This window comes from Anneissia japonica, unplaced genomic scaffold, assembly GCF_011630105.1.
Source record: "Anneissia japonica isolate Jap-2015-1 unplaced genomic scaffold, ASM1163010v1 scaffold352_len1594369_cov220, whole genome shotgun sequence".
Lineage (NCBI taxonomy): Eukaryota > Metazoa > Echinodermata > Crinoidea > Comatulida > Comatulidae > Anneissia > Anneissia japonica.
The window spans coordinates 491846-515435 of NW_022751928.1; the positions used below are offsets into that span (position 1 = coordinate 491846).

Consider the following 23590-nt stretch of genomic DNA (forward strand, 5'->3'; position numbering starts at 1 on the left):
AAGACTCTGGGAAGGTCAATTACAGTAGTTATGGTTGCATCAAGAGTTACACTATAAATCTTACATGCTAGGGACAAGCCTTGTGAACACTTGCTTACACTTATCAGTACCGCTTTCTGCAGTCTCAAATGATATAGTGTGAACGCAGGTCTAGTACATATCCCTCAATCAAGCAAACAAAGATAAAAATGTTTGGAAACATTTTGAAGGTTGTTTATCTCAGATGTTAGCATAATACATAATTGTATAAAAAAAATATGTATGTTTTAAAAACTATTGTACCAACCTTCAAAATTTGTCAATTAATTCTTTTAAGTGCCTCAGAAATTTTAGTTTTTAGTTAGTTGATGGTGTATTGTATTATTTATTATTATATTAAGTGATTGTCTCCTGGTGTGCTGCCCAATTCATCCCCAGAAAGACCCCACTAGAAAGAAGTCTTCGGATTTAGTGGGCTATTCTTGGTGTTATTCACACAAAAAATACTCCTACCTAGCTACTGAGTTAATTTGTGATTGCACTTCTTTATTAACAATTTGAATGTCAATTACCGTTTTAGTGTCTTGTCTGGTGAAAGCCATTTTACTAAGGCTGTACCATATGTTTTTTTTATTCTTATTTCCAAGAGATTAGTATTAATAACCAAAGTGAATTAAGAGGTGTTATACTGTATATGAAGTGTAATTAGCATCAAGCTCTCCCACCTTCCCCACCCCTACACTTTTCTGTATCTGTCACGTCTGCCTCGTGTTCATATACAATACAGTATATTGTTAAGCATGTTATGATTTTTAATAATGTTTGTATATTTGCATCTGAATTCAATAACTGTGTATCAGAAATAATACCTTTTCCCCTTTGTTTTATGAGAAACAATTGACAAACAGCAAAGTGTGATATATTGGTAACACCATTGAAATGTACTATTACAATGTTAATAATTATAATAATGTTAATATCTTGTAAAAACTGTATTGTTGATGACAAGTTTGCTGGTGAGGGCAGTGTTTACTTTGAGAATGCTGTAAAGTACCAGTTCTTTCAGATCTGTATTGAATGAATAACGTGGTGTAGTATGTATATCATTGCTGGTAAAATATGAACATTTTGCAACAAGTTGAATATTGCATAAGGCATATTATTTATAAGGAATTCTAATATCATATTTTCAATATTTTATTCAATAACATAAATGATTGAGTTTAAAAGGGAATTTCAGACAATTTATTCCATTAATAATCTGGTATCTGATTGCAGTTTTATTGTATGTAATCATGTTGTCCCACACATTAAATTTCTCTCCAATAACAACTCTCCAATATCAACTTCAATTTTTTATCATAAAAAATTGCAATAAAGCTTCTCGTATCTCGTATCACAACAGAGCAATGTGGCGATTACTAGTGCTATTTGGTGGTTTGTGTGGTCAATAGTGGGCAATAGTGACTACAAACAAATCTTTATTGATAAATCACCATTGTTAATGTAACAAACTGTTGGATGTAAATAATAAAACTTGTTTAAAAGTTCATTCCGATGTCCATTGAAGATACATGCTGAAATACATTAAAATCTTAATTTTAGTAGTTATTTTCTTCTTTTTTTTTAAGAAAAAAGAGAAAATGTGCAGGAAATTGTGATTGTAAAGTTATTAAGGGTGATATAAAAAGGACATTTATGTGAATAGTGTTAATCAGATGGCCTTAGCATTTTTTTTTTGCAAATGTTTACAACTGAAATGATATATCTCATGAATAAATGAATAAATAAACTCATGAACCAGACATACATGATATGTTTTGCCTTTTATTACAATTGTTAACGAATAAATTAATATATAATATTTTTGAGAAACAGATGGAATATGCTGGAACATTTTTTCAGGCTCAACAAAATTCCGCACCAGTCACAATTTTGCTTTTAATCAACAGATCAAAACTTATGGCGTCAGTTCGAGAGAAATGATCCATAGGTGCCACAGAACACAAAACATCCGGAAAGTGGCAGGGTAAAAAAATTGTCCAATTTCAACAAAAACTCTGAGCTTTGTGTTTTTTCCAAAATTGGGCTATTTTTCAACTAGTCGTTTTTCTGCTGATTCTTACAAAGATCATGAAAATACGGATTGTGTTTCAATTGACCTTGTTCAACAACATTTTTTATAGCATTATATTATGAACTGTACAAGAAATACAAGACTATGGAGACTTTATTTAATTAGATATGTCTAAGTTAACATTATTTCAATATTTCGACATTAATTATGTCATCATCAGGAATGAAAAATTATCCATATTTGCAAGCTTATATGCACAAGTACCAAAAGTGTTGGACTAATCAAAACATTACCCCTAGTAGGAGACATAGCTATGAATAAACTAAAGATCAAAGCATCCTTACCCAACTGATCAAAGCTACCTACAAAAACAAAGCTCCCTTTGAAGCTTTAAACAATAGTATAGACCAATTTTGCAAACTGTCAATAATGTTAAAATAGATGGCAGAACTTCGAATCTTCTGCTGTCTGCTAATCATGTTTATAAAATACACAAATAAATGGAAACAAAGTAAAATATAGGTTATAGGGGTTTTGGGGGTTTTATCTGGTTTTGAACAACCACATGAATTTGTTTCAACATAGTAAAATATAGTTTTGATATTATATATAAATACATAGAAACTAGCTTTCAGATTGAACGGGGAAACCGAAATTAGAGATGGTCAGCATTCATAAACCAAAGTCTTTGAAAGGTCCGAAAATCAATAACAAGAATGTATTTGTGATTCGAAAGATGATAGGATCATCTTTGAGGATCTCAAAGACGGCATGCGGGATTAATATTTTATTTTATATATTTAGTTCAGTTTAATTCTTGCATTTCCACCAACGTTGGGCCCATTTATTTATTTATTTTATTTATTTTGAATTTACTTTTTTGTATATATTTATATTGTATTGTCATTGTATTTGTTTTTGATGATGGAGTAAGAGCAGTTCACTGTTTGGGCTTATGCCTATTACTTACTCCTGGCAAGAATATTGTATGTATACTTTTTACTCTGCCGAATAAATATTATTATTATTATTATTATTATAGTTGTATAAATACGTAAAACATTGAAAACATTAGGCCTACTATGTGAACCGTACCATAACATTTACAATAACAATGCCAATAATTAATACATGATGTCCTTTTCGCGGCCCTGGTTAACGATATTCTACCACCAACATACCTGTGGACAAATGACAAGATTAACAAATAATAATACGTCAAAAGGCTACAATACATTAAAATTAAAACACAAAGTAAATGCCTACATGTCTACGTAGGCCTCACTGCATGTTCGTGTATCTCCTTTATTTCTTTGTGGATAATAACATAAAACATTATACATTCATGTGTGACGACAAATTAATATTTAATTACGGTATTAAGATTTAATACATCATTAAAGGGCTTTCCCATTAAAATATTCTAAATGCGACTCGGTTCATGGGGCGGAAGCAGGTGAACTCGGCCCCAAATCAACTCGGCCCCATGTCAACTCGGCTCCATGACAACTCGGTCCCAAGTCAACTCGGCCCCAAATCACTGTATATTTACGAAATAATACGGTACCAAAAAAATATGAATGCAAAGCCAAACTATGCCAAAATTAAAGTGTTTTAAGTCTTACCTTTGTTATTCTGTTTTCATTAACAATAATACAAACAATATTAATAGCAATAATATTAAAATAGTAATAAAAAAAAAAAGCATAACAAAAAAAAATTATAATAACGATATGAACATACAGCTGATTTATAGACATATCAAATGTACATTATTATATATATGTATATATACTAGGCATATATTTAAATATACTGAAATTTTTTTCCAATAAAGTTTTTCTGAGTCCATATTGTTATATAGTATTCATTTCCTATTATATTTATATATAACATGGTTTAGATTTTACCTATTATATAATGATTTTATACATGTATATAATATATATATACACAGGCCTATATATATATATTTAAATGTATATACATATATATGTATATTTAAAATATATACTTTATTATATAATGTATATATATTTAAGTATACCTAAGGATAGGTCTAAAAATATTGGTTTTCTCTACTAAAGTGTTTCCGAAGTCTGTATACACATGGTATTCGTTTCTCATTATTTATGTTATATATAAAGACGGTTTGATTTTTATATAGGAATATATACATATATATATATATATGTGTGTATAAGGATATATATACGGTGTATATATACATGTAATGTATATTTATAATGTGTATTAACTTCTTTATATATATATATATATATATACATATATATAAATTCAATTAAAATTTATTAAACTAATTAATAAAAATACATAAATTGATAAAGTGGACAATATTAAAATTAATTAATTAGGATAAAAAATAGAAGCAAATCTTGTCTCAATTTTACCCCGACAAGACAAAAAGTTAAAAAAAAAACTAATAACAAAAAAAAAAACGCATATCAAGTATATATACATTTATATAATTATATATATATATATGCACACACATATATTATATGCATACGTGCACATGTATATGTACACATATACATGTATACACACACACGTACACCCACACACACATACATACATACATACATATACATTAATACACATACACACAAACATACGTAAACACACACACAACCACATAATTCACACAGAATATACATACTAAAATAATTCGAAAAAGTTAAGATTGGTACATTTCTAAATAATATTTCTTCATCTGATTTATAAAATTATGGGTTCTATTGCAATTTTTAAACTTAACATGAGTATCATTCCATAATTTCGGTCCGTATACAGAAATAAAAAATTGGCTTTTAATTAGTCTTACAAAAGGAACTGAAGTGAGTTTGAATTTTTTAAATAATAACTGTGTGTAGGTTTATAATCATGAAATAAAACTAATATAGAGGTTGGGAGTTGACTTTTTATGTATCGAAACATAAAAGAAGTAACTTGTAATTTGTTTAGATCCATAATATTTAATATATTTAGTTTTTTAAATAGAGGTTCAGAAGACGATGCAAATGAAGCTAAATCAATAATTCTGACAACACGTTTATGAAGCTTAATTAATCTATCCAGGTCCTAAGAATAGTCACATTATTTTCATTATTCGAAATGTGTACACATTTTATTTCCTAATATTAATTCCACTAATTTTTGCTACTTAATATTAAACCATATTTTTATAAATATAAAATTTGTAAATACTTGTAAATATATCATTTCTCTGTAATCTCTGTATTGATTTGTTTTCCAACTGTTTTTTTTAAATATTTTTATCGTCGCTGTTTTGTTTTCTTCTTTAATTGTTTTTGATTGTCTTTCTTTATCTCTCTCTCTCTTTTCTCTTTTGAAATTTTATGTACGCAATTGGAAGCAGGCTGGTGCCACCTGGATATTTTTCCCCGGTATTTTGGCAAAAGACCGGGACCTAAATATACCGTAGGAAAATGTCCGGGGGAAAATGTCCAGGGGGAAACCAGACTCGATCCTATGCAAGTTGTGAGTCCGAAGCAATTTAGACTTATTGTAATTTGTGGATCCTATTGGAAATAAATAAATAGAGATAGGTCTAACATTATGTTTATAAGGTAATAGTAATACAGATAAAAATAAAGATAATGGTAATGATGTTGGTTGTTGTTGTTGTTGGTGGTGGTGGTCATGATGATGATGATGGTGATGATGATGTTGATTATTGTTTTTGATGATGATGGTGATGATTATGGTGGCGGTGGTGATGATGATGATGGTGATGGTGATGATGTTTGCTGTTGTTGTTGCCGATGATAATGATTATTATTAAGTTAATATACATTTTCAATATACATTATACATACCGGTTATATTCCTGATGATGACATAATTATTGTCGAAATATTAAATCCCGACACGATGGTGTGCATTTCGATACTTGGAGTATGTATTATACTTTTTTGTCTGAGAATAATCAGTGGACCTTTCGGTTTTGTGCATATAAGCTTGCAAATATAGATAATTTTTCATTCCTGATGATGAGACGTAACTAATGTCGAAATATTGTTTCCCAACACGATGGCGTGCATTTCGATACTTGGAGTATTATAATATCTTATGTGAGATTAATCAGTGGACCTTTCGGTTTAATCCTAAAACTAGTGTAATTTGTAAACATAGACTTTTTGTGATCCATATAGGTGCAACAGAACACACAGCAACTGGAAAAATTGTTGGCATAGCAAAACATTATTATAATTACTGGAACTTACTGGAATTATAATTTTACTTGCAAATATCTATGTTAATGGATGTTTGGCACTAGCACAAGGAAAACTATCTTTTGACTTTATAAAAAGATGTCTCGTATTACTACAATGAAGACTGAAGACAACAGCATTTGTACAACTTGTACAAGGTGATGATGGATGATAATGATGATGATAAAGATCATGATGATGGTCATGATAAGGAATACAATGATATTCAGATATATGGTGCTGATATATGTGGATAGAATTGAAATTATAATTTATAATAATATTCATTTATGAGTGATTTTGATGATGTTTCTCTCTTCTGCAAAAACTTCTCATGTTTGTTTCAACAAATTACTCAATGAACATCTAATAAATACAAGATAAGCACATAATGCTATGTACATATATGATTTATTAGGCACACTGAACATGACAATACATATAATGGCACACATAAGAAACCCACCACACATTTAGCTACACATAATGAACATTTCATCAAGTCTGTTGATTTAAATACACTTAACTACATTCACACAAATTTTGTCTCTTTTAATTGAATAATCGAGCACAGTCTTGATATAATGGTAAAGACAATTCATTACCATGTCCCCAAAAGATTAAGAAACAATACAGCAAACACCATATGCAATAATAAATTACTTAATACCACATTTTGGCCCACTACCAAAGGTGTATATTATTTATATATCTTTTTTACTTGGTTTAGCGAGAGAATTTGTTTTATAATTCTTTATCAAAGAATAATTACAGTATTAAACATTTTGTTAATTATCAGAAAATGCTAACTTTACAATTTTCATGAAGAACTGAGTTGAGACTCAATGACATTTAAATGACACCTGTGCCAAAAAGATGTAAAAATTAATCTATAAGTTATAAGTTATTTATATTGTAGTCATTCATTTAATTATTATATAAAAACCTTTTGATTTTTAAAAAGTATACCTATGATATACCAGGAAAGTTTGATGAATGAATAAACACACTTTTTGAGATACATAGTAATCCATGACAATGACAGGGGTCAGTACATCAGTGGGCTATTTTAACATGGTAACATACAAATTCTATGGTTTACATACAAAATCCTTGTTCATTGCGCATATCTTAAATTGCACATTCTAGGTTGAGTTGGATTCTCTCTACAACTGTTATGACTTAGCAATTAGTTCTTAAAATACATGCAAAACTAGAAAAATATGGTAGTGTATATAATAAATATATACCTTGGTTTTATTAAAATTAAACCAGAAGAAAATATAAAGAGATAATAAGAAGCAAACTAAAATTTGGTTCTGGTATTATTATGTCTGGTTTCCTTAGTTTTTTTAATTTAAAAAAAAAAATATCTTGTAGTAATTTCTGATTTTATGTCTTTTTTTGCAAAACTACAAAATATGTTGTCCACTGGAGGCTAGATTTTTTTTTAAATTGCATTTTTTATACTCAGAGATCAATAAAGATTGCTAATTAATAATAGAGTTTTCAATGCATGACGCTATCCTAACTTTAATGTTAGTACCCAGCATGCAGCGCGATAGCTCCTCCCCTTTTGTAAACAAATCGAAATACGCATGCGCAAACCCGTAACTAACGTACGTCGAGCACGTAAAATCCTGAAATTAACGTACTCCGCAACGCAAGATGAATAAATTATGACGTCATCTGTCAAACTCCCTAATAAGACATATAGTAAAACCAATTAAATTATAACACTGAATAGCTTTAAAAAAAAATATCAAGTTATTAATTTCCAATAATATAGAGATAAGAAAAAAGTTTTCTCTGATTTAAAAACTATATTATCAATTCAACACCCTTCAATTGATTTCCTGCCAACTGAAGGGTCTAGTTAAAAGAATTCAGAAACAATAATATTTATATATCTGTTAATTAACTTACTAAAATTTGTCTCTAATCTAATTTTCAATTTAAATCTGTTAACTGTCTTTTCTTACAAAGGAAGTTATCATATATTGATTAGCTCAACAGACAGTATATCTTTACAGTGTGAGTTGGGTAAACAAATTATAGATTTGTAAAAACAATGTTTATAAATAAAATTGAGTTGTATTTAATGATTGACACCACATGAAAATCAAACATAAAATATATGAAATTCCATTAAAAATAAATGTGATATAAATGTGTGCACTCTCTTTGTAATAACAAAAATCTAACTCATATTCAATGTACCACAGTAACAAAATATACAACAGAGAAGGACGTGGAATTATTCTGGACTAAAGTTCAGCACAAATATGCATTATTAAACTTAAATTACTTAACATACATTTGAGTGGGATATTATCGGAGGTTTAATTAGTAAGCAACTACCTGGAAGTTTTATTCATGATCCATTAATAATTGATAGGCTTGAATACAAGAGACTGGATGTTCACAACTCATATCAACAATAAGGCATCAAAAGTTAATATAATAAATAATTATAGTCATGTTTGGCATATCCAGGGCTTTATACACAAATTCTAAGCACCTTTTAATTATTATATCCAATTCCAATTATCAGAAACATTCACAAATATACATAATGTGCAATTTCCTCAACTCCACTCCCTGAGGAGCATTCCCAGTCATGGAGTATTTTAGAACCATGTATGAACTAGCATACTAATAAAATTACATCATTAAAGTTTGAATAAAAGTTAAAAGTGCAGAATCATTTGAGAAGTCATTGGCATAAAACTGGGTTTCTTGAATTATGACAGAAACATCTGAAAAGATATCAGACTCAGTAGAAATCAAGAAGAAGAATATTAGGTAAGTTCAGTCTTTCCCCTCTGCTGCCAATGTTTGATGGTGCACTTAAAGTAAGACTATTTTATTTTGGTCTTCTTTTTATCCTTTGACTTTTTCTTTTCTTTTTTTACCTTTTCACCTGCTTTCTTTCCATTTAAACCAGTGTCTGTTTGGTTAGTTACCTCACCTAAATAACCATCATAATCTAGTTCATCGGCACTATACGCCTTTGCTCCGTTAAACTTGCTTTGATATGCGCCAGTATCACTCTGACTTTGCTGTTTTATATTTCCTACCTCGGCCCATCTCCGCTGACTGGGAGTGTTGGGCAAGCTGTATGCGTCAAAGTTATCAATTTGATCACTGGATATATAATCCAAAGCACTGTGACTCTGGGAAAGTGGCTTCTTAAGTTGAATTTTTGATTTAGATTTGATTTTCTTCTTCTGTTTTATTTCTGCTACTTGCTTTGCCATTTGCACTTGATTGCTGTGTCGCAGCTGCCTCTGTTTCATTGCATTCCTCCGCGCTACCTGTAGCGAATGCTCTGCTTCAAATTCCTTTTCAAATACTCTCATCTCCACAACCTGGAAAACAATTAACCAAAAATAGCATTCATAAATTGAAAAGAAATAAAATAATTGTTCTCAAGCATCTAGGCGTGGCTGGGCCCAAGCCAAATGGACCAACCCGAGCCTAGGTAATGGTGATTTAATGTATTAAATAACTTAAAAGAAGTAGTGTAGACTTATTTAATGCACTATTAGGAAAATTGGCGCCTAAAGGTGCCACTGCATGAAAAATTGCCCATAGGCTCACAATATTAACTGGGAACTTAACTACAATACTAACTACTCTATTTATTAAAACAATACTAAAAGTAATAAGTGCTGTTAATAAATGCATATTGCAATAAATACCTTCATTCACGTTACATAAAGAGATAATACCAATATCTGAATTTTTATTACCTCATTAATAAGGAAATCTTCTTCTACAATATCGCTGGGAATGTGTTTCAATTTTTGTATGGTTTCATAAAATCCTGGGCATTCTTGCAGCTGACGTCTGCTGGATAGCGAATGTTTGATGATCACTAATGCAACCTTAAATAACACTTTAACCCCTGTAATATTAAATGGTTCAAATCAACATACAATAATACTGTACTATATGAGGCATGTTGTGGCAAAATAGCTAAGTTGTAGCAAAAATACAATTCAAGTTATTGGTATTTTTAGATACCGAGTATGTAATCTTTAAAATGAAGGGTCATTCATTGAAATTGCACTATTTCAAGCTTAAGAATATTGGAAAGTGAAAGTACAGTACTCTTAGAGTCAAGATAAACATGATTTTGAGTAATTGCCTTTCAAAGATATTTGTGTACATTGTTTAATAGAATTTGTTGACCATTTCCAATACTTTGGGACGTGATTAATAAGACATTAAACTGTTGATCTATAGTGAAAAACAAATTTGGATTTTTAGGCAATTTTTTGAGCTCCCCATATTTTATAGCTCTTTTACTCAATACTGGCCTGTGCTACAACTTAACCATTTCCCCATGACATGGTTACCGTCTGAACGACTCCATAGGCTTTCTGGAATAGGCATTTTAAAATCTAATAATTAACATCAAAATGTACTAAAAATTTTAATCATCAATTCAAATTTACAAAGAAAAACTAAGATACAACATCTTAATAATTATGTTACAAATTGGGATCAATGGTTGTCAGTAGAGAAAATAGCGTCCAGTTGAACGATGGCAACGGAATAGTATCAAGCGGTATCGTGACGTACTCTATAGCATTATTAACATCATTATACAAACAAAACTCACACGACTACTTTAATTCTAATGAATAATAATATACTATTTAAGCTATCAAAATATATTATTAACAAATTATTTATTAATTTACTAATACCCTGGCAAATATCAACTTATATTGAATCAGGAATTTATATTATTTCCTGTATTTATTTAAACCATGCAAATCTGATAATAGCAATAGTAGTAATGATGACAATAATCAAGAAAATAATGATGATGGTTATGATGTTGATGATAATGAGGATGATGATGGTGAAATGATGATGATGATAATGATGTGAATGATGATAATAATGATGTGAATGACGATGATGATGTTGATGATATATTTAAATTACTGATTGATGATGGATGATGATAATGGCTAATGGTATAACATAAAATGTGTTATAATAACATGCACAAGTAATTGGACCAAACAAAAATCAGGGATATACCTTCACATAGAAAGATGTCCCAGACCCTGAGAACTGTTGCAAATGGGAAAGTACGTGAGTATATACACATGAACCATTCAGTCATATAATGAACCGGCTCCAGGTTCTGCTCCACCTAATAGACAAATAAAAACATCAATAATTTCAAATAGGAATATCATACACATTTTTTTTAAATATTATATTTGAAATCCATGTACTTTTTATTACATAACTAGTGAATTACACATAAGAAAATTATTATAATTTTATAATTAATTTTACTTAATGTCTACTTGATCCATTAATAAGTAAACTTATTCCTCCATGTTTGATCTATTTAAACAATGATTTCATTTTACTTAATAAATATATTGTTATATAACAATAACATTAGCAACATTTATAACAAAACAAAAGCAAAATTGACAATGATAGAATGAGACTGTTAAAACATCATTCGCTAAGTTTTAACAATCTTTAACTGCATGCATGTTTTTGGAATAAATTGAAGATAATTTCAAGGCACCCGGTACAAGAGGTTGGATTAGACAGAACTGGAGTGCTTAAACTAGATGTACAAATGGTGTTAATAAAAGTATGCTTATATATCATTTTTAAATACTTTTTACCTTTTAATGTTGTAAGCATATTTAATGTATAATTTGATAATTTAGTGTTCAAAATCCTTTCTCACCATGTGATGATATGTCGTCGTAAGGTGGCGCTTCATCAAACCAAGGAGTACATCTCCGTCAATTTGCATAGCCTCCAATCCAGGACTGAAATAGCCGACTAGATACTTCTCACATATTTGAACAAGGCACCAAAATGCTTCCTGTAAAAATAATTAATATCAATATATACAAGTAAATTGCTTGCTTTCTATAGTTTTATTAATTTTTCAAAACGATAGAGTAAACATTATACTCGCAAATAAACAAAATACATAAGCCTAAATGTGCAATAAAATGTGATTTTTCTGTTGTAAATTTTATTCTTTTATCTTATTCTTTCTAACTGTAAATTGTAAATATGCTATATAACCTTTTGAACTCAACTGCAGACAATATTCCTACTTTTATACAATAATTATTAAGGACCACCTCCAATTAAAGACCATTTTTCTGTGGTCCCATATTAACAAATGAATACTTTTATCTTTATTTTTCTAATTAGAGACCAAAGCTAAAGACCATAGAAACCCCAGTTCCAAAAGTGGTCTTTAATTGGAGGGAGACCTGTAGTATAATTCAATTATTGATTTCCTGTAATATAATTAATTATAAGAAATATAAAAGATAATAAATATCAATGGAATCAATGGAAAAAATGCAAGAAATAGAGAAATCCTGAAGTTCAGAAGTTATAAGAGACCACTGGCACATATATTTTTATTCTAGTCTTTATTTTTTCACAACTAGAATAAAACAAATGATAGCTGTTGTAGGTTGGTTACAAGGAATAAAATGAAAAATTACAGAGTATTTTTTTTTATGATAATTGTGATATGACTCAAATATGTTGGCAGCTTCATGATAATCCTAGGTAAATCCTTGTGAATTCTTGCCTTCAGATAAAATGTGAAAGGATCAAGCAAATATAACTTCAAATTACATCCAAGAAGACTTACTTATTAAAATAATATCCATTACTTATAATATTAGTGTGTGTGCCATCTGGTTATTCTTAGAAAATATTCATCCAAAACGATTTTTAAATACTGTCGAGAATCGTCCTTAGATCTTTATGTTTTATGATTATAGGAAATAAATTATATTTATCAGTACATATCTGACATACATTAATATTTGAATCAGAAAAAGTAAATTCATATACAGTACATGGATAGATAATAGATTTTAAAATTTTCATGAGAAGTTAGTTTATTGCAGCTGTGAAAAAAGTTATTTATAACATTTTGGATGCTTATTTCATATAAGGTCTATCTACTTCAATAATGAATAGATTATTAATAATTAACAGCAGAGTACTTGAATATATATGAGCTGTAGTCTAAATCAATTTAGGCAGTTATTAATGATCAATCTATGTATGCTCATTTATTATATATGATGATAGAAGAAACATTACAAGATGGCCAGATACTGAAACAGAAAGTCATGTTCAGTGATGATTATTTCAACAGAAAATTTAATAGAAATTCACACAAAACATACACACCCGCTATGACAAATTACAGTTTCACTTAAAATCTGGAAATGCAAGTTGTTATCCAAGCTTAAGATGCAAATAAAACAGATTCATAAGTACCTCTGGATATTGTACCGATGCTCTAGTAAATTAGCTACGAGGTCAATTTGGCATAATCTGTTTAATTAATTATTCAAATTATTCATTTAATAATAATAATAATAATAACAATAATAATAATAATGTAAGTATATAGCACATACTAAAAGAAATTTGCCTCTATGCTTATTATATGAACAAAAGGAAATTTAACCATGAAATATCCTAAAAAAGAAAAAGGCATAAAAAGCAGAAGAATCATTTTCACAGCTCCGTTCTCCAGCATTCGAAGTTTCAAAAGTTAGGGACTCCCTGGATTAGTATTTACAGGAGCTCTAGTGAAAAAGATATTCAGCTAACCTATCCTACATTTCAATAAATACTATATTGAAATTTCCCCTTTAAAGGTATATTGTTTGTTATTGTATTGTGCAAATACTATTATTGAAAGCAAATAACTTACTTGAGTATACAATGTCAAGTAAGTTATTTGCTTTCAATAATAGTATTGAAAGCAAATAACTTATTTGAATATACAATGTCAGAAAATGAAAGCTTACATTTTCTCAAAACAGAATTTCATTATGGGCAAGTCAGTCTTAAGGTATTACATAATATGCAGTTAATTATTATTGTAAATATTAACCATGGTATAGAGAAACAAATTCAACACGGACAAAAAGATGATTTAGTTATTTACTGACAAGATCATTTATTTTATGCAACCTTTACAAACTGCCTCTGATTTGTTACAATGGTAAATTTAATTTTCGATTTTATATCTTTCTTTTTTTTAATCTGGACAATGTATACTGTATGATAACTATTAGTTCACCCATTTGCTCCAACAACAATGTATACTGATTTGAGAAAGTAACTTACTTCTGCAGGCATCTGCATTACTAGGACGGCAGCTATGGGGGCTTGGGCTTGGCAGTAACCATCTCTAGGATTGTATATGCTATAGGCCTTTAATATGCGGAATAAATCATGTTGTCCTCCTCCTCCTTTCGCAAACATTTCATGGAATGGAAATTGACGGTCTAGATCTTTTTCAATGAGATCCACCCACTTGGGGTCGCCATCTTGAGCATCAAGTTCCTGTAGAAAAAAACATGACAATTTTATAGTTTATAATAATATGGCAATTCTAAGGTAATGTAATTACAAATCACAAACATTTTGATAACGATGGCACAACAATTTTGATAACGATGGCGACTGGGAGCAGCACATCTCTAAAGGCCAACTCAGACAGCATCGGCCGACGCAGTCCGACGCAATTTATCGTCGCGTCGGGTCTGCGTGAGTTGAACGCAGACGCGATGGTGTGCGTCGGGGGCAGTCGCGTAGTAGAATATTAAACGTGTTTAATATTTCCCACGACGGCTTAAGACTGTCCCCGACGATAAATCGGGTCGGGCTGCGTCGGCCGACGCTGTCTGAGTTGGCCTTAAGATGACAGTGGTTCAGCTTTTGCTGCTCCCTGGCTCACCTAATTATTCTTATATGTTTGTGAATTTTTCTGATTTTTTTGTATTTGTATCTGTTTTGCCAGAATGAATAAAATTTTTAAAGAAATAAAAAATGATGACTGGAATGGCAAAGAGGATGATGAGGATGATGAAGATGATAATAATGATGATAATGTTGATCTATTTTGCTGCTGAAGACTATGATGATAATCCAATGTGTAGTTTCACCTGCACATGCCCATATCCAAAGTTAATCTACATATTAAACCTATGTTTGTTTATGTCGATTGACTTCAATAGGGGCATGAGCAGTTCAAACTTTGAATTGGCTTATGCTAATGCAAATTGTTTATTAATGTATTTTATTTCAACCATTTAAAGTGGGTAGACCGTTCATGATCAGGCTAATGATAAGGATATTAATGATAATACAGATGCCAAATTGTTGTGTTTCCATTAAATAATGATCTGTAAGTCAAATTTCATCTAAGTCGAACAATTTTTCAATGGAAATTTGGATTTGACTTAGGCAAGTTCAACTGTAATTAAACCTAAGATTAACAACATGTACATTTACTGTATATAGAGCAGCATATTTAAGTCGGCAAGTCGAATGGCCGAGATAGGTCAAATGGTCAAATGGCGGTTGAGGCAGGGGAACCACATCGTACAGCCATCAGTGCTGGTTCCAACGGCACGCTCGCCTATGGTACTGGAAGTGGAACGAGTCTTCTCGAATAAGGATTATAAACCGTAGGCACAGTGCACCCAATTTGGCTCGTGCACTTTCAAGAACCCAGTATATCTTTCTAGACGAGTGGGGGTTATACTGGTCCATACAGCCCCTATTATGGTACAGATGAGAGTAGCTGGTACCGGTTTACCAGGTAGCTCAGACATGAAGAGACCCTTGGGTAGAAGAAAGTTACTGTACGAACTAGTCCAAGCCTCAAGCGTTTTGAGACTTCCGTATAAAGCACTTATAAATATCTACCTACATTACATTACATTAGTAATGTGGTTGTGGAGACAAAAAATATTTTTGGGTAAGTACAATGATGAATGACAACATTGAAAATACTAATTCATTTCTGACTAATAATACTTTTATCATAAGTTTGATAAGACTAATAATAGTTTTATCATTAAGTTTGATAAGATTGATGGAGGAAAACAAAAGTTTGGTCCACATGCCAGGCGATAAAGTTAACAAACGATGGTAGTCCGTTGAAAAGATGCTGCACAAGAAAAAGTACGATCCAGAAGAGGTAACAATGGGCAGACCCTTTGAGGGTATTGGGTTTATTTGCAAACTTACAGAAAACATTGTTTACAGGGAACTACCAATAGAACATAAACGCATAAGTGCAATTCAAATAGTAAATAATATTGCTATCTTAATTACAATATTTGGGGTATATATGCCTCATTTTGATCACTCATATGATCAGATACAGCTATATTCTGAAAGAGTTGATGCGTTACAAACTTATGTTAATGACACTGATTCCCTGTCATAATTGTAGGCGACCTAAATGCTTCATTACCTCTAATTAAGTCTAAATTGGTATCGATCACACCCTTTTAATGGTAACAGTATGATCAGGTACTCACGGAGCAAGATTAGTGACTGTTGTATTCTGAATAGCATATTAAACAATACCAGTGATCATTATCCCATTATTACTGTATTTTTCTGTTTCTGTTTATTGGGTTTTTTTTCACACAAATGAAATGAGTTACACAATATAATGGGGAAATAATAATAATAATAATAATAATAATAATAATAATAATAATAATAATAATAATAATTGTTATTATCTTAAATAATAGACAGCAGTAATCATTAAATAAGGTAAAATATTGGTGTTAAAGGAAGTCATAAACACTTTAAGGCATGACCACCAGATAATCAGTCGCATGCGACGTAGTAGGCCTAATAATTAATATTGATATAAATATGCAAACATAACATTAAAAAAATATATACATAAAAATATATATATATAAAATAATATAATAATAACAACAATAATAATAAAATATATATATATATATATATATATATATATATATATATATGAAAGTATTAAGATAAACAGGAAATACAGAATGCATACTAATAATAGTGATAATAATAAAGAAGCAGTGAAAAGTCTGTATAGATTTAAAGGAAGGATTTATACACCATATACCTGATTCAGAGATTTTTTATAGCAATTTTTGAAACTAGCCAGAGTTGGATTACTTTTTAAATCAGGTGAAAGATTTTCCCATAGTTTTGGTCCTAAATATAGTATAGAATGTCTTAATTGTAGACGTACGATGCCCTTAATTTACCTAAAATTTCTAATATCATTAAAGCCAATCAAGTTAACTTACTGAACCAGATATTCATCAGTGATTCAAAATATAGGTCTTTTTATTCACATTTACTGAATTGTAAACAACTGCATGTTAAACACACCCTAATCGATAACATAACAGGCATTGATTTTTCATTTGTAACATAATATTTAATAATAATTACTGTCATAATGTTTTAAGATCCTGCAAGTTTGTTTTTTGTGTTTCCCATGGTGTGTGCGACAGTGTTAAGTTTGCCATTTCTGTTTAACACTGTTCTGAATTTTTTGTGACCTTTTTGAATGGATCTTATTATTTTAACTCTATTTAATTAATTTGTTACTTCTTTTGTTTTGTATGCAATGATTTGTTTGTATGTGATGCATGATTCTATATTTTATGGAGGCAAATAAATTGAACATGAAATTTAAATTTTCATAGATACTGTATGTTGAAAAGAAAGATTACTTACTGCAAATACTAGTTTCTTTTTCTCCATTACATTTTTACTTCCTGACAAATACTGCCACGCTCGCGCACGTAACGAGGATGGGATTCCTTTACGACAACGCTCTTTGACCTTCAAGAAAGAAACAAAATTTTTAAACCGACATAAGAATACAACTTGACGATAGAGAATCATATTTTGAAATTAAGTGACAGAGATGAATATCTATTTGTTTCTCTTCAAAAGTTAAAAAAAAAATCAGAATTATTAGTATTATAATTATGACTTTAATTATGCTAAGTAATTATAAACCGAAACCATAACAAAATAATTAAAATTTTCATCTATTTAATGGCAAATACATACAAAGGAAATTAAGATAAATTGCTAAGTCATTAGAGTTTATTAATAATAGATTTATTATTTTTTCTTTATTTGAATTGTTATTTAAGCATCAACAAACATTTTTCAAAAAAAGAGCTTAGCATAATATTTATGGAATAAAACAATTTGAGTAATTAAACAATGATACTATATGGCCCATACAGCAGGCCAACAACTTTTGAATAATGACTGAATCATAGCCCGAAAGTCTAGAAATCAGTTATGTTCAAATTATAAATTAGATAACTGTATATTTATGACTATTTTTATTATAGTTTAGTGGGTCAACAGTAAGTTGTGACAAAGTATAACAAAATAATTTACACTACAGTTTCATGGAGAAAATAAAAATTAGTTGCCCGAAACAAAAATAACAAACATAAAAGTCTGAGCAGGGCACAAGAGAAATAGATTAAAAGTTAACACAGAAACTTTTAAAAGTATGCACATATATTCAAGTCTTTTTAATTAACAGTATACATGAAAAAGTAAATTTTATGTGGAAATAATATATATGGTACAAATTATGTATTTATTAAAAATAATTTTGCAACACCTTATAGGCTTATACAGTAATGAATGCCTTAAGTGTTTGTACATTAGTTGAGTAATTCATTGAAGGTTGGGCTGCTCCATTCAACCAGGCACCACCTTGCTTACTTCTAGCAACAGTTCAACTGCTTCTGTCAATTCTCTGAGAAAACACTGTATCATCAACAAGAAAATGTTGGATTGATATACAGTATCAAATAAATATGGAAAATGTATTACCTTTTTTGGCTTTTTACTCATCCATTTTGACCAGTCCTCAAGCATATCCAACCACTTGAGTTCGCGTTTGCGGATGACACTTACAGGCAAATGAGAATCTCTGGAAAGAGAATAATATTAATATTTATCAAAATAGTCCTGCATGCATCATGTCAGCTATTACTCATGTGGAACTGTTAATTAAATACAGTTCAATACTACATAATGTATTTCATCTTCCCAGGGCACAGGTCGAGTATGATTATTGCCAGAAAATAAACTATTTTGCATCTTGAATAGGAAACTAAATGTTTGTGATGCTAGACCGATGCAAAATCTTAAAATCTAAAGGTTGGTTTTGCAAAAATATATTCTTGATAAGATAAGCTTAAAATAGATGATGTATGAAAGGTGAAATTTTCAAGTGCCAATAGATTTCATAAAATGGGTTTATTGTAAGAAAACAAGTAAATTACCAACTGACCGACTGACCCTTACTTCCAATGGTCCTTTCCTTGAGTAGAATATTTTATTTGGCCTTAGCTTAAAGGTAGGTCAGTTTATAATCTTTATTGAAGTGTAATTTCCCACACATTAATCTCATATTACAGAAAAGTAATAACTATTGATTGGGATTTGAGCAGAACTAATGGTTACTTTTGAAAAAAAAAAAAAAAACATTTCAAAAGAAGTAAATAGTATGAAATGAGTAAGAGTCGTAATAAAAATCTTAGTGGTAATTAATAGTATTTGAAATGTCAATTGGCTAACATATGGAGATACACTATAAAGGAAGCTTACTGATATCTCAATAGTATCATTCAACACTATAGCAAAGTGGTTAATTATTGGAAACAAACTGTTATTACTTATATAATTCTTCCCCAGGTGACTGTTATACAATGAGTCATTTAAAACAAGGATATCCCATCCCATTAGAATTAGTGTCAAGTACAATACACAGATTATGACCTTTAGCAAAGAATGGAATATTGTATGATTACAGTGTATGCAAAATAATACATGATTCACATTACAATAACATAATGGCCAAACAGAAATAAAAATAGTTTCTCATTTCTGCCCATACTTGTGTGGGCGGTTAAAAATATTCTTGCTGTATAAAGTGTGTACAAATTGAAATAAAAATATAAATTAATTAATTTAAGAAATAAAAAATTCAATAAAACAAAAAATACACTACAATTAAAGATGCAAAATATTTTTTTAAACAGCATTTAACCAAAGTATAGATGTCAGTAGTGTGGTTTTCGGATTCTAAATCGAAAGAACCATGGTTTGAATCTGGTGCTGGCTTCCCTCATGGAATCCACCTCCATGAGTGTTACTGTTTCCAATGACCAAGGTAATAATGTGAATTGATTTGAGATTGTTAGACCATGGAAAGTCCTATATCTAACTGTAAATGCCAAAAAATTATTATTAATATGTATTACCTATTCTCTTCAAACTGGTTGCCTCCAGTAAATCCGAACCTGTCCACTTTTTTTGTTACAGTTTCCTCAGCAATACCATTGGTAAGGCTACCTTGTCCACCTGGTTTACCATCAATACCATTGGCAAGGCTACCTTGTCCATCTGGTTTATCATCCGTACCATTGGCGAGGCTACCTTGTCCGTATGGTTTACCATCAATACCATTGGCGAGGCTACCTTGTCCATCTGGTTCATCATCCATACCATTGGCAAGGCTATCTTGTCCGTCAGGTTTATCATCAATACCACTGGTGTGTCTATCTTGTCCGTCAGGTTTATCATCAATTCCACTGGTGTGGCTATTTTGTCCATCCAGTTTATCATCAATACCATTGGCATGGTTACTTTGTCCATCTAGGTTATCATCAATTCCACTGGTGTGGCTATTTTGTCCATCTGGTTTATCATCAATTCCACTGGTGTGGCTATTTTGTCCATCCAGTTTATCATCAATACCATTGGCATGGTTACTTTTTCCATCTAGGTTATCATCAATACCACTGGTGTGGCTATCTTGTCCATCAGGTTTATCATCAATACCACTGGTGTGGCTATTTTGTCCATCCAGCTTATCATCAATACCATTGGCATGGTTACTTTGTCCATCTAGGTTATCATCAATACCACTGGTGTGGCTATCTTGTCCAGCAGGTTTATCATCAATACCACTGGTGTGGCTATTTTGTCCATCCAGCTTATCATCAATACCACTGGCATGGTTACTTTGTCCATCTAGGTTATCATCAATACCACTGGTGTGGCTATCTTGTCCGTCAGGTTTATCATCAATACCACTGGTGTGGCTATTTTGTCCATCCAGTTTACCATCAATACCATTGGCATGGTTACTTTGTCTATCTAGGTTATCATCAATACCACTGGTGTGGCTATCTTGTCCATCAGGTTTATTATCTATGCCACTACTGTGGCTATCTTGTCCATCCGGTTTACCATCAATACCATTGGTGTGGCTATCTTGTCCATCCAGTTTATCATCAATACCATTGGTGTGGCTATCTTGTCCAGCAGGTTTATCATCAATACCACTGGTGTTGCTATCTTGTCCATCTGGTTTACTATCTACACCAATACTGTGGCTTTCTTGTCCATCTGGTTTATCATTAATAACACTGGTGTGGTTATCTTGTCCATCTGGTTTATCATCAGCACCATTGGTGTAGCCATCTTGTCCATCCAATTTATCATCTATACCACTGGTGTGGGTTTCTTGTCCATCAAATTTATCATCATTACCATTGGTGTGGCTATCTTCTACGTCAGGTTTATATTCCTGTGAGTAAGTCTGATCAACATTTCCTGATATTGTAGAATCTTCAGCTATAAAACTTGCCATCTTTTGTGCTTATATTCACTTGCATGACTCCTGTAGGCCCTGAGAACATTTTTAAATGCAAATTATTTTTGTTATGCACCTGGTGTAAACAAATTTATAACTCATGATGAAATAATGATATACTATTTCCTTGAGCAGTTTTTGTATCCCCACCCCATGTACAAAAATTAGGCCAAGGAATCTGTCTGTGCATTTTTGAAAAAATTCCTAGTAATTTTTTCCCGTCCAAATTTTATTTATTTTTCGATGCATCCCTAAGCAAATTAAAGTACTTCACACTATGCACAAAGACTTTGTCTTCATATTGCAATTCCAATAACTGCACATCAACACACACACACACAAAAATACATATTATTACAATTTATACAATGCTGATGTATTATTATTATAATGATGATGATGATAAATTAGGCTAGGCCTTATACTATTATTATTATTATTAATTTTTGTTTATTATTGATTACTGTAGAATGTGTATAATCATATAGTGACAACTCACTGGTACCATGACCATGCCATATTAACAAATTTTCTTGAATTTTTGCATAAAATTGCGTCAAAAGTCCATTAACTAATATTGGAGCAATAAATGGACATGGCATAGGCCTAGCCTAGCCTTGATGTACAACAATACCACCACATACAGAATTATGAAAATAATTAATAGGCCTAGGCCTAGCTGGCCTACTTGTTGACTTCTTCGATCAACTAGGCCTAGGGCCTAGGGCCTAATAATATATTATGATTTCAAAGCTTTATCGAGAAAAAAATTGTTCAGAGCTACGATAAATCATCTTTAATATTATCATAGATATGTATCGTATCTGAATTCCAATCAAATTGTTAACGGTCATTCGTGAAAAATTTAACAAAAAAACAACAGTCGACATCGAGGCCAACGAAAAGTCAAGAGTGATTGTTTTGTATGGTACACAAAAACAAATCACTAATAATAAATAGTCAGCTGTAATCGCCCACCGAGCTTGGGAATTGCCGCTTCGTTGAAAGAAAAACAAATAAGAAATAAAACAAATGCAGAATATTCAATACTATACCACATAAAATTTCAACTGTCGCATATCTACTGAAAACTACCCAGAGAAAACGAAAGTTTGGTACTAAACTGAGACGTTTATTTTCAGTAAATTGATTCAGTCTACGCAACACCACAGCCGCTTAGGCTAGCCTCTCAGCTCTGGTTCAGCTCTGCATAGGTGGATCAACGTACGTTCTCCACTGCACCTTGTCGACGACGGGTAGACACGGCAGGGAGAGGCGGATGTACAACACAAAGGTTGCCACACTCGAATGAAGATTTTGCTCAATTGTGCAAATGTTATTCCTTCATATTGTGTACAAAGATACATATATATTTTATATAAACTCTTACATTTGTTTTTCTTGTTTATATATATATTATATATATATATATATGTATATATATGTATAGAATTGTAAATCCACGTGTGTTCTTCAAATAAATATATTAGTCGTTGAAAAATTATGACAAGGCATGTAGACTGTAGAACACTTTTTTTCGAACGAAATTTTCGGCCAGTCCTCTGACCTTCATCAGCTTTACTGAATGCACAAGATTAGCTGTTGCAAGTTGTATACTGTACAGTATAAACAATACAATAGTGATAGTGATATAGACGGATTATAGGCCAATTATCTAATAGTTTATGCTGTAATATACAAAGTGAACTATATATATATGTATAT

At 30.9% G+C, this 23590-nt stretch overlaps 1 protein-coding gene across 2 annotated transcripts; it reads right to left on the minus strand.

Moving 5' to 3' along the window:
* Positions 1–6704: 6704 nt before the first annotated feature.
* Positions 6705–23137, minus strand: LOC117121930 (TBC1 domain family member 10B-like). 2 transcript variants are annotated; one of them, XM_033267339.1, is made up of 9 exons: positions 22990–23137; positions 20469–21901; positions 19033–19132; positions 17902–18009; positions 14488–14706; positions 12050–12190; positions 11374–11488; positions 10068–10222; positions 6705–9683 (listed from the first exon to the last, which is right to left on the minus strand). In XM_033267339.1, the coding sequence occupies exons 2-9, from the start codon at positions 21860–21862 to the stop codon at positions 9174–9176; spliced, it is 2742 nt and encodes a 913-aa protein (XP_033123230.1). In that variant the 5' UTR covers positions 21863–21901; positions 22990–23137; the 3' UTR covers positions 6705–9173. The 2 variants fall into 2 exon arrangements, with proteins under 2 accessions (XP_033123230.1, XP_033123229.1); XM_033267338.1 differs by having other exon boundaries at positions 22921–23133.
* Positions 23138–23590: the final 453 nt, after the last annotated feature.

What these genes read in the sequence shown, in the direction of transcription:
- LOC117121930 (XM_033267339.1), bottom strand. Translation starts at nt 21,862, where the DNA reads ATGGCAAGTTTTATAGCTGAAGATTCTACAATATCAGGAAATGTTGAT. An exon ending in AAAAGAAACTAGTATTTGCA is followed by an intron (nt 14,707 to 17,901) that starts GTAAGTAATCTT and finishes TTTTTTCTACAG; the next exon opens with GAACTTGATGCTCAAGATGG. An exon ending in GGACATCTTTCTATGTGAAG is followed by an intron (nt 10,223 to 11,373) that starts GTATATCCCTGA and finishes TTAATATTACAG; the next exon opens with GGGTTAAAGTGTTATTTAAG.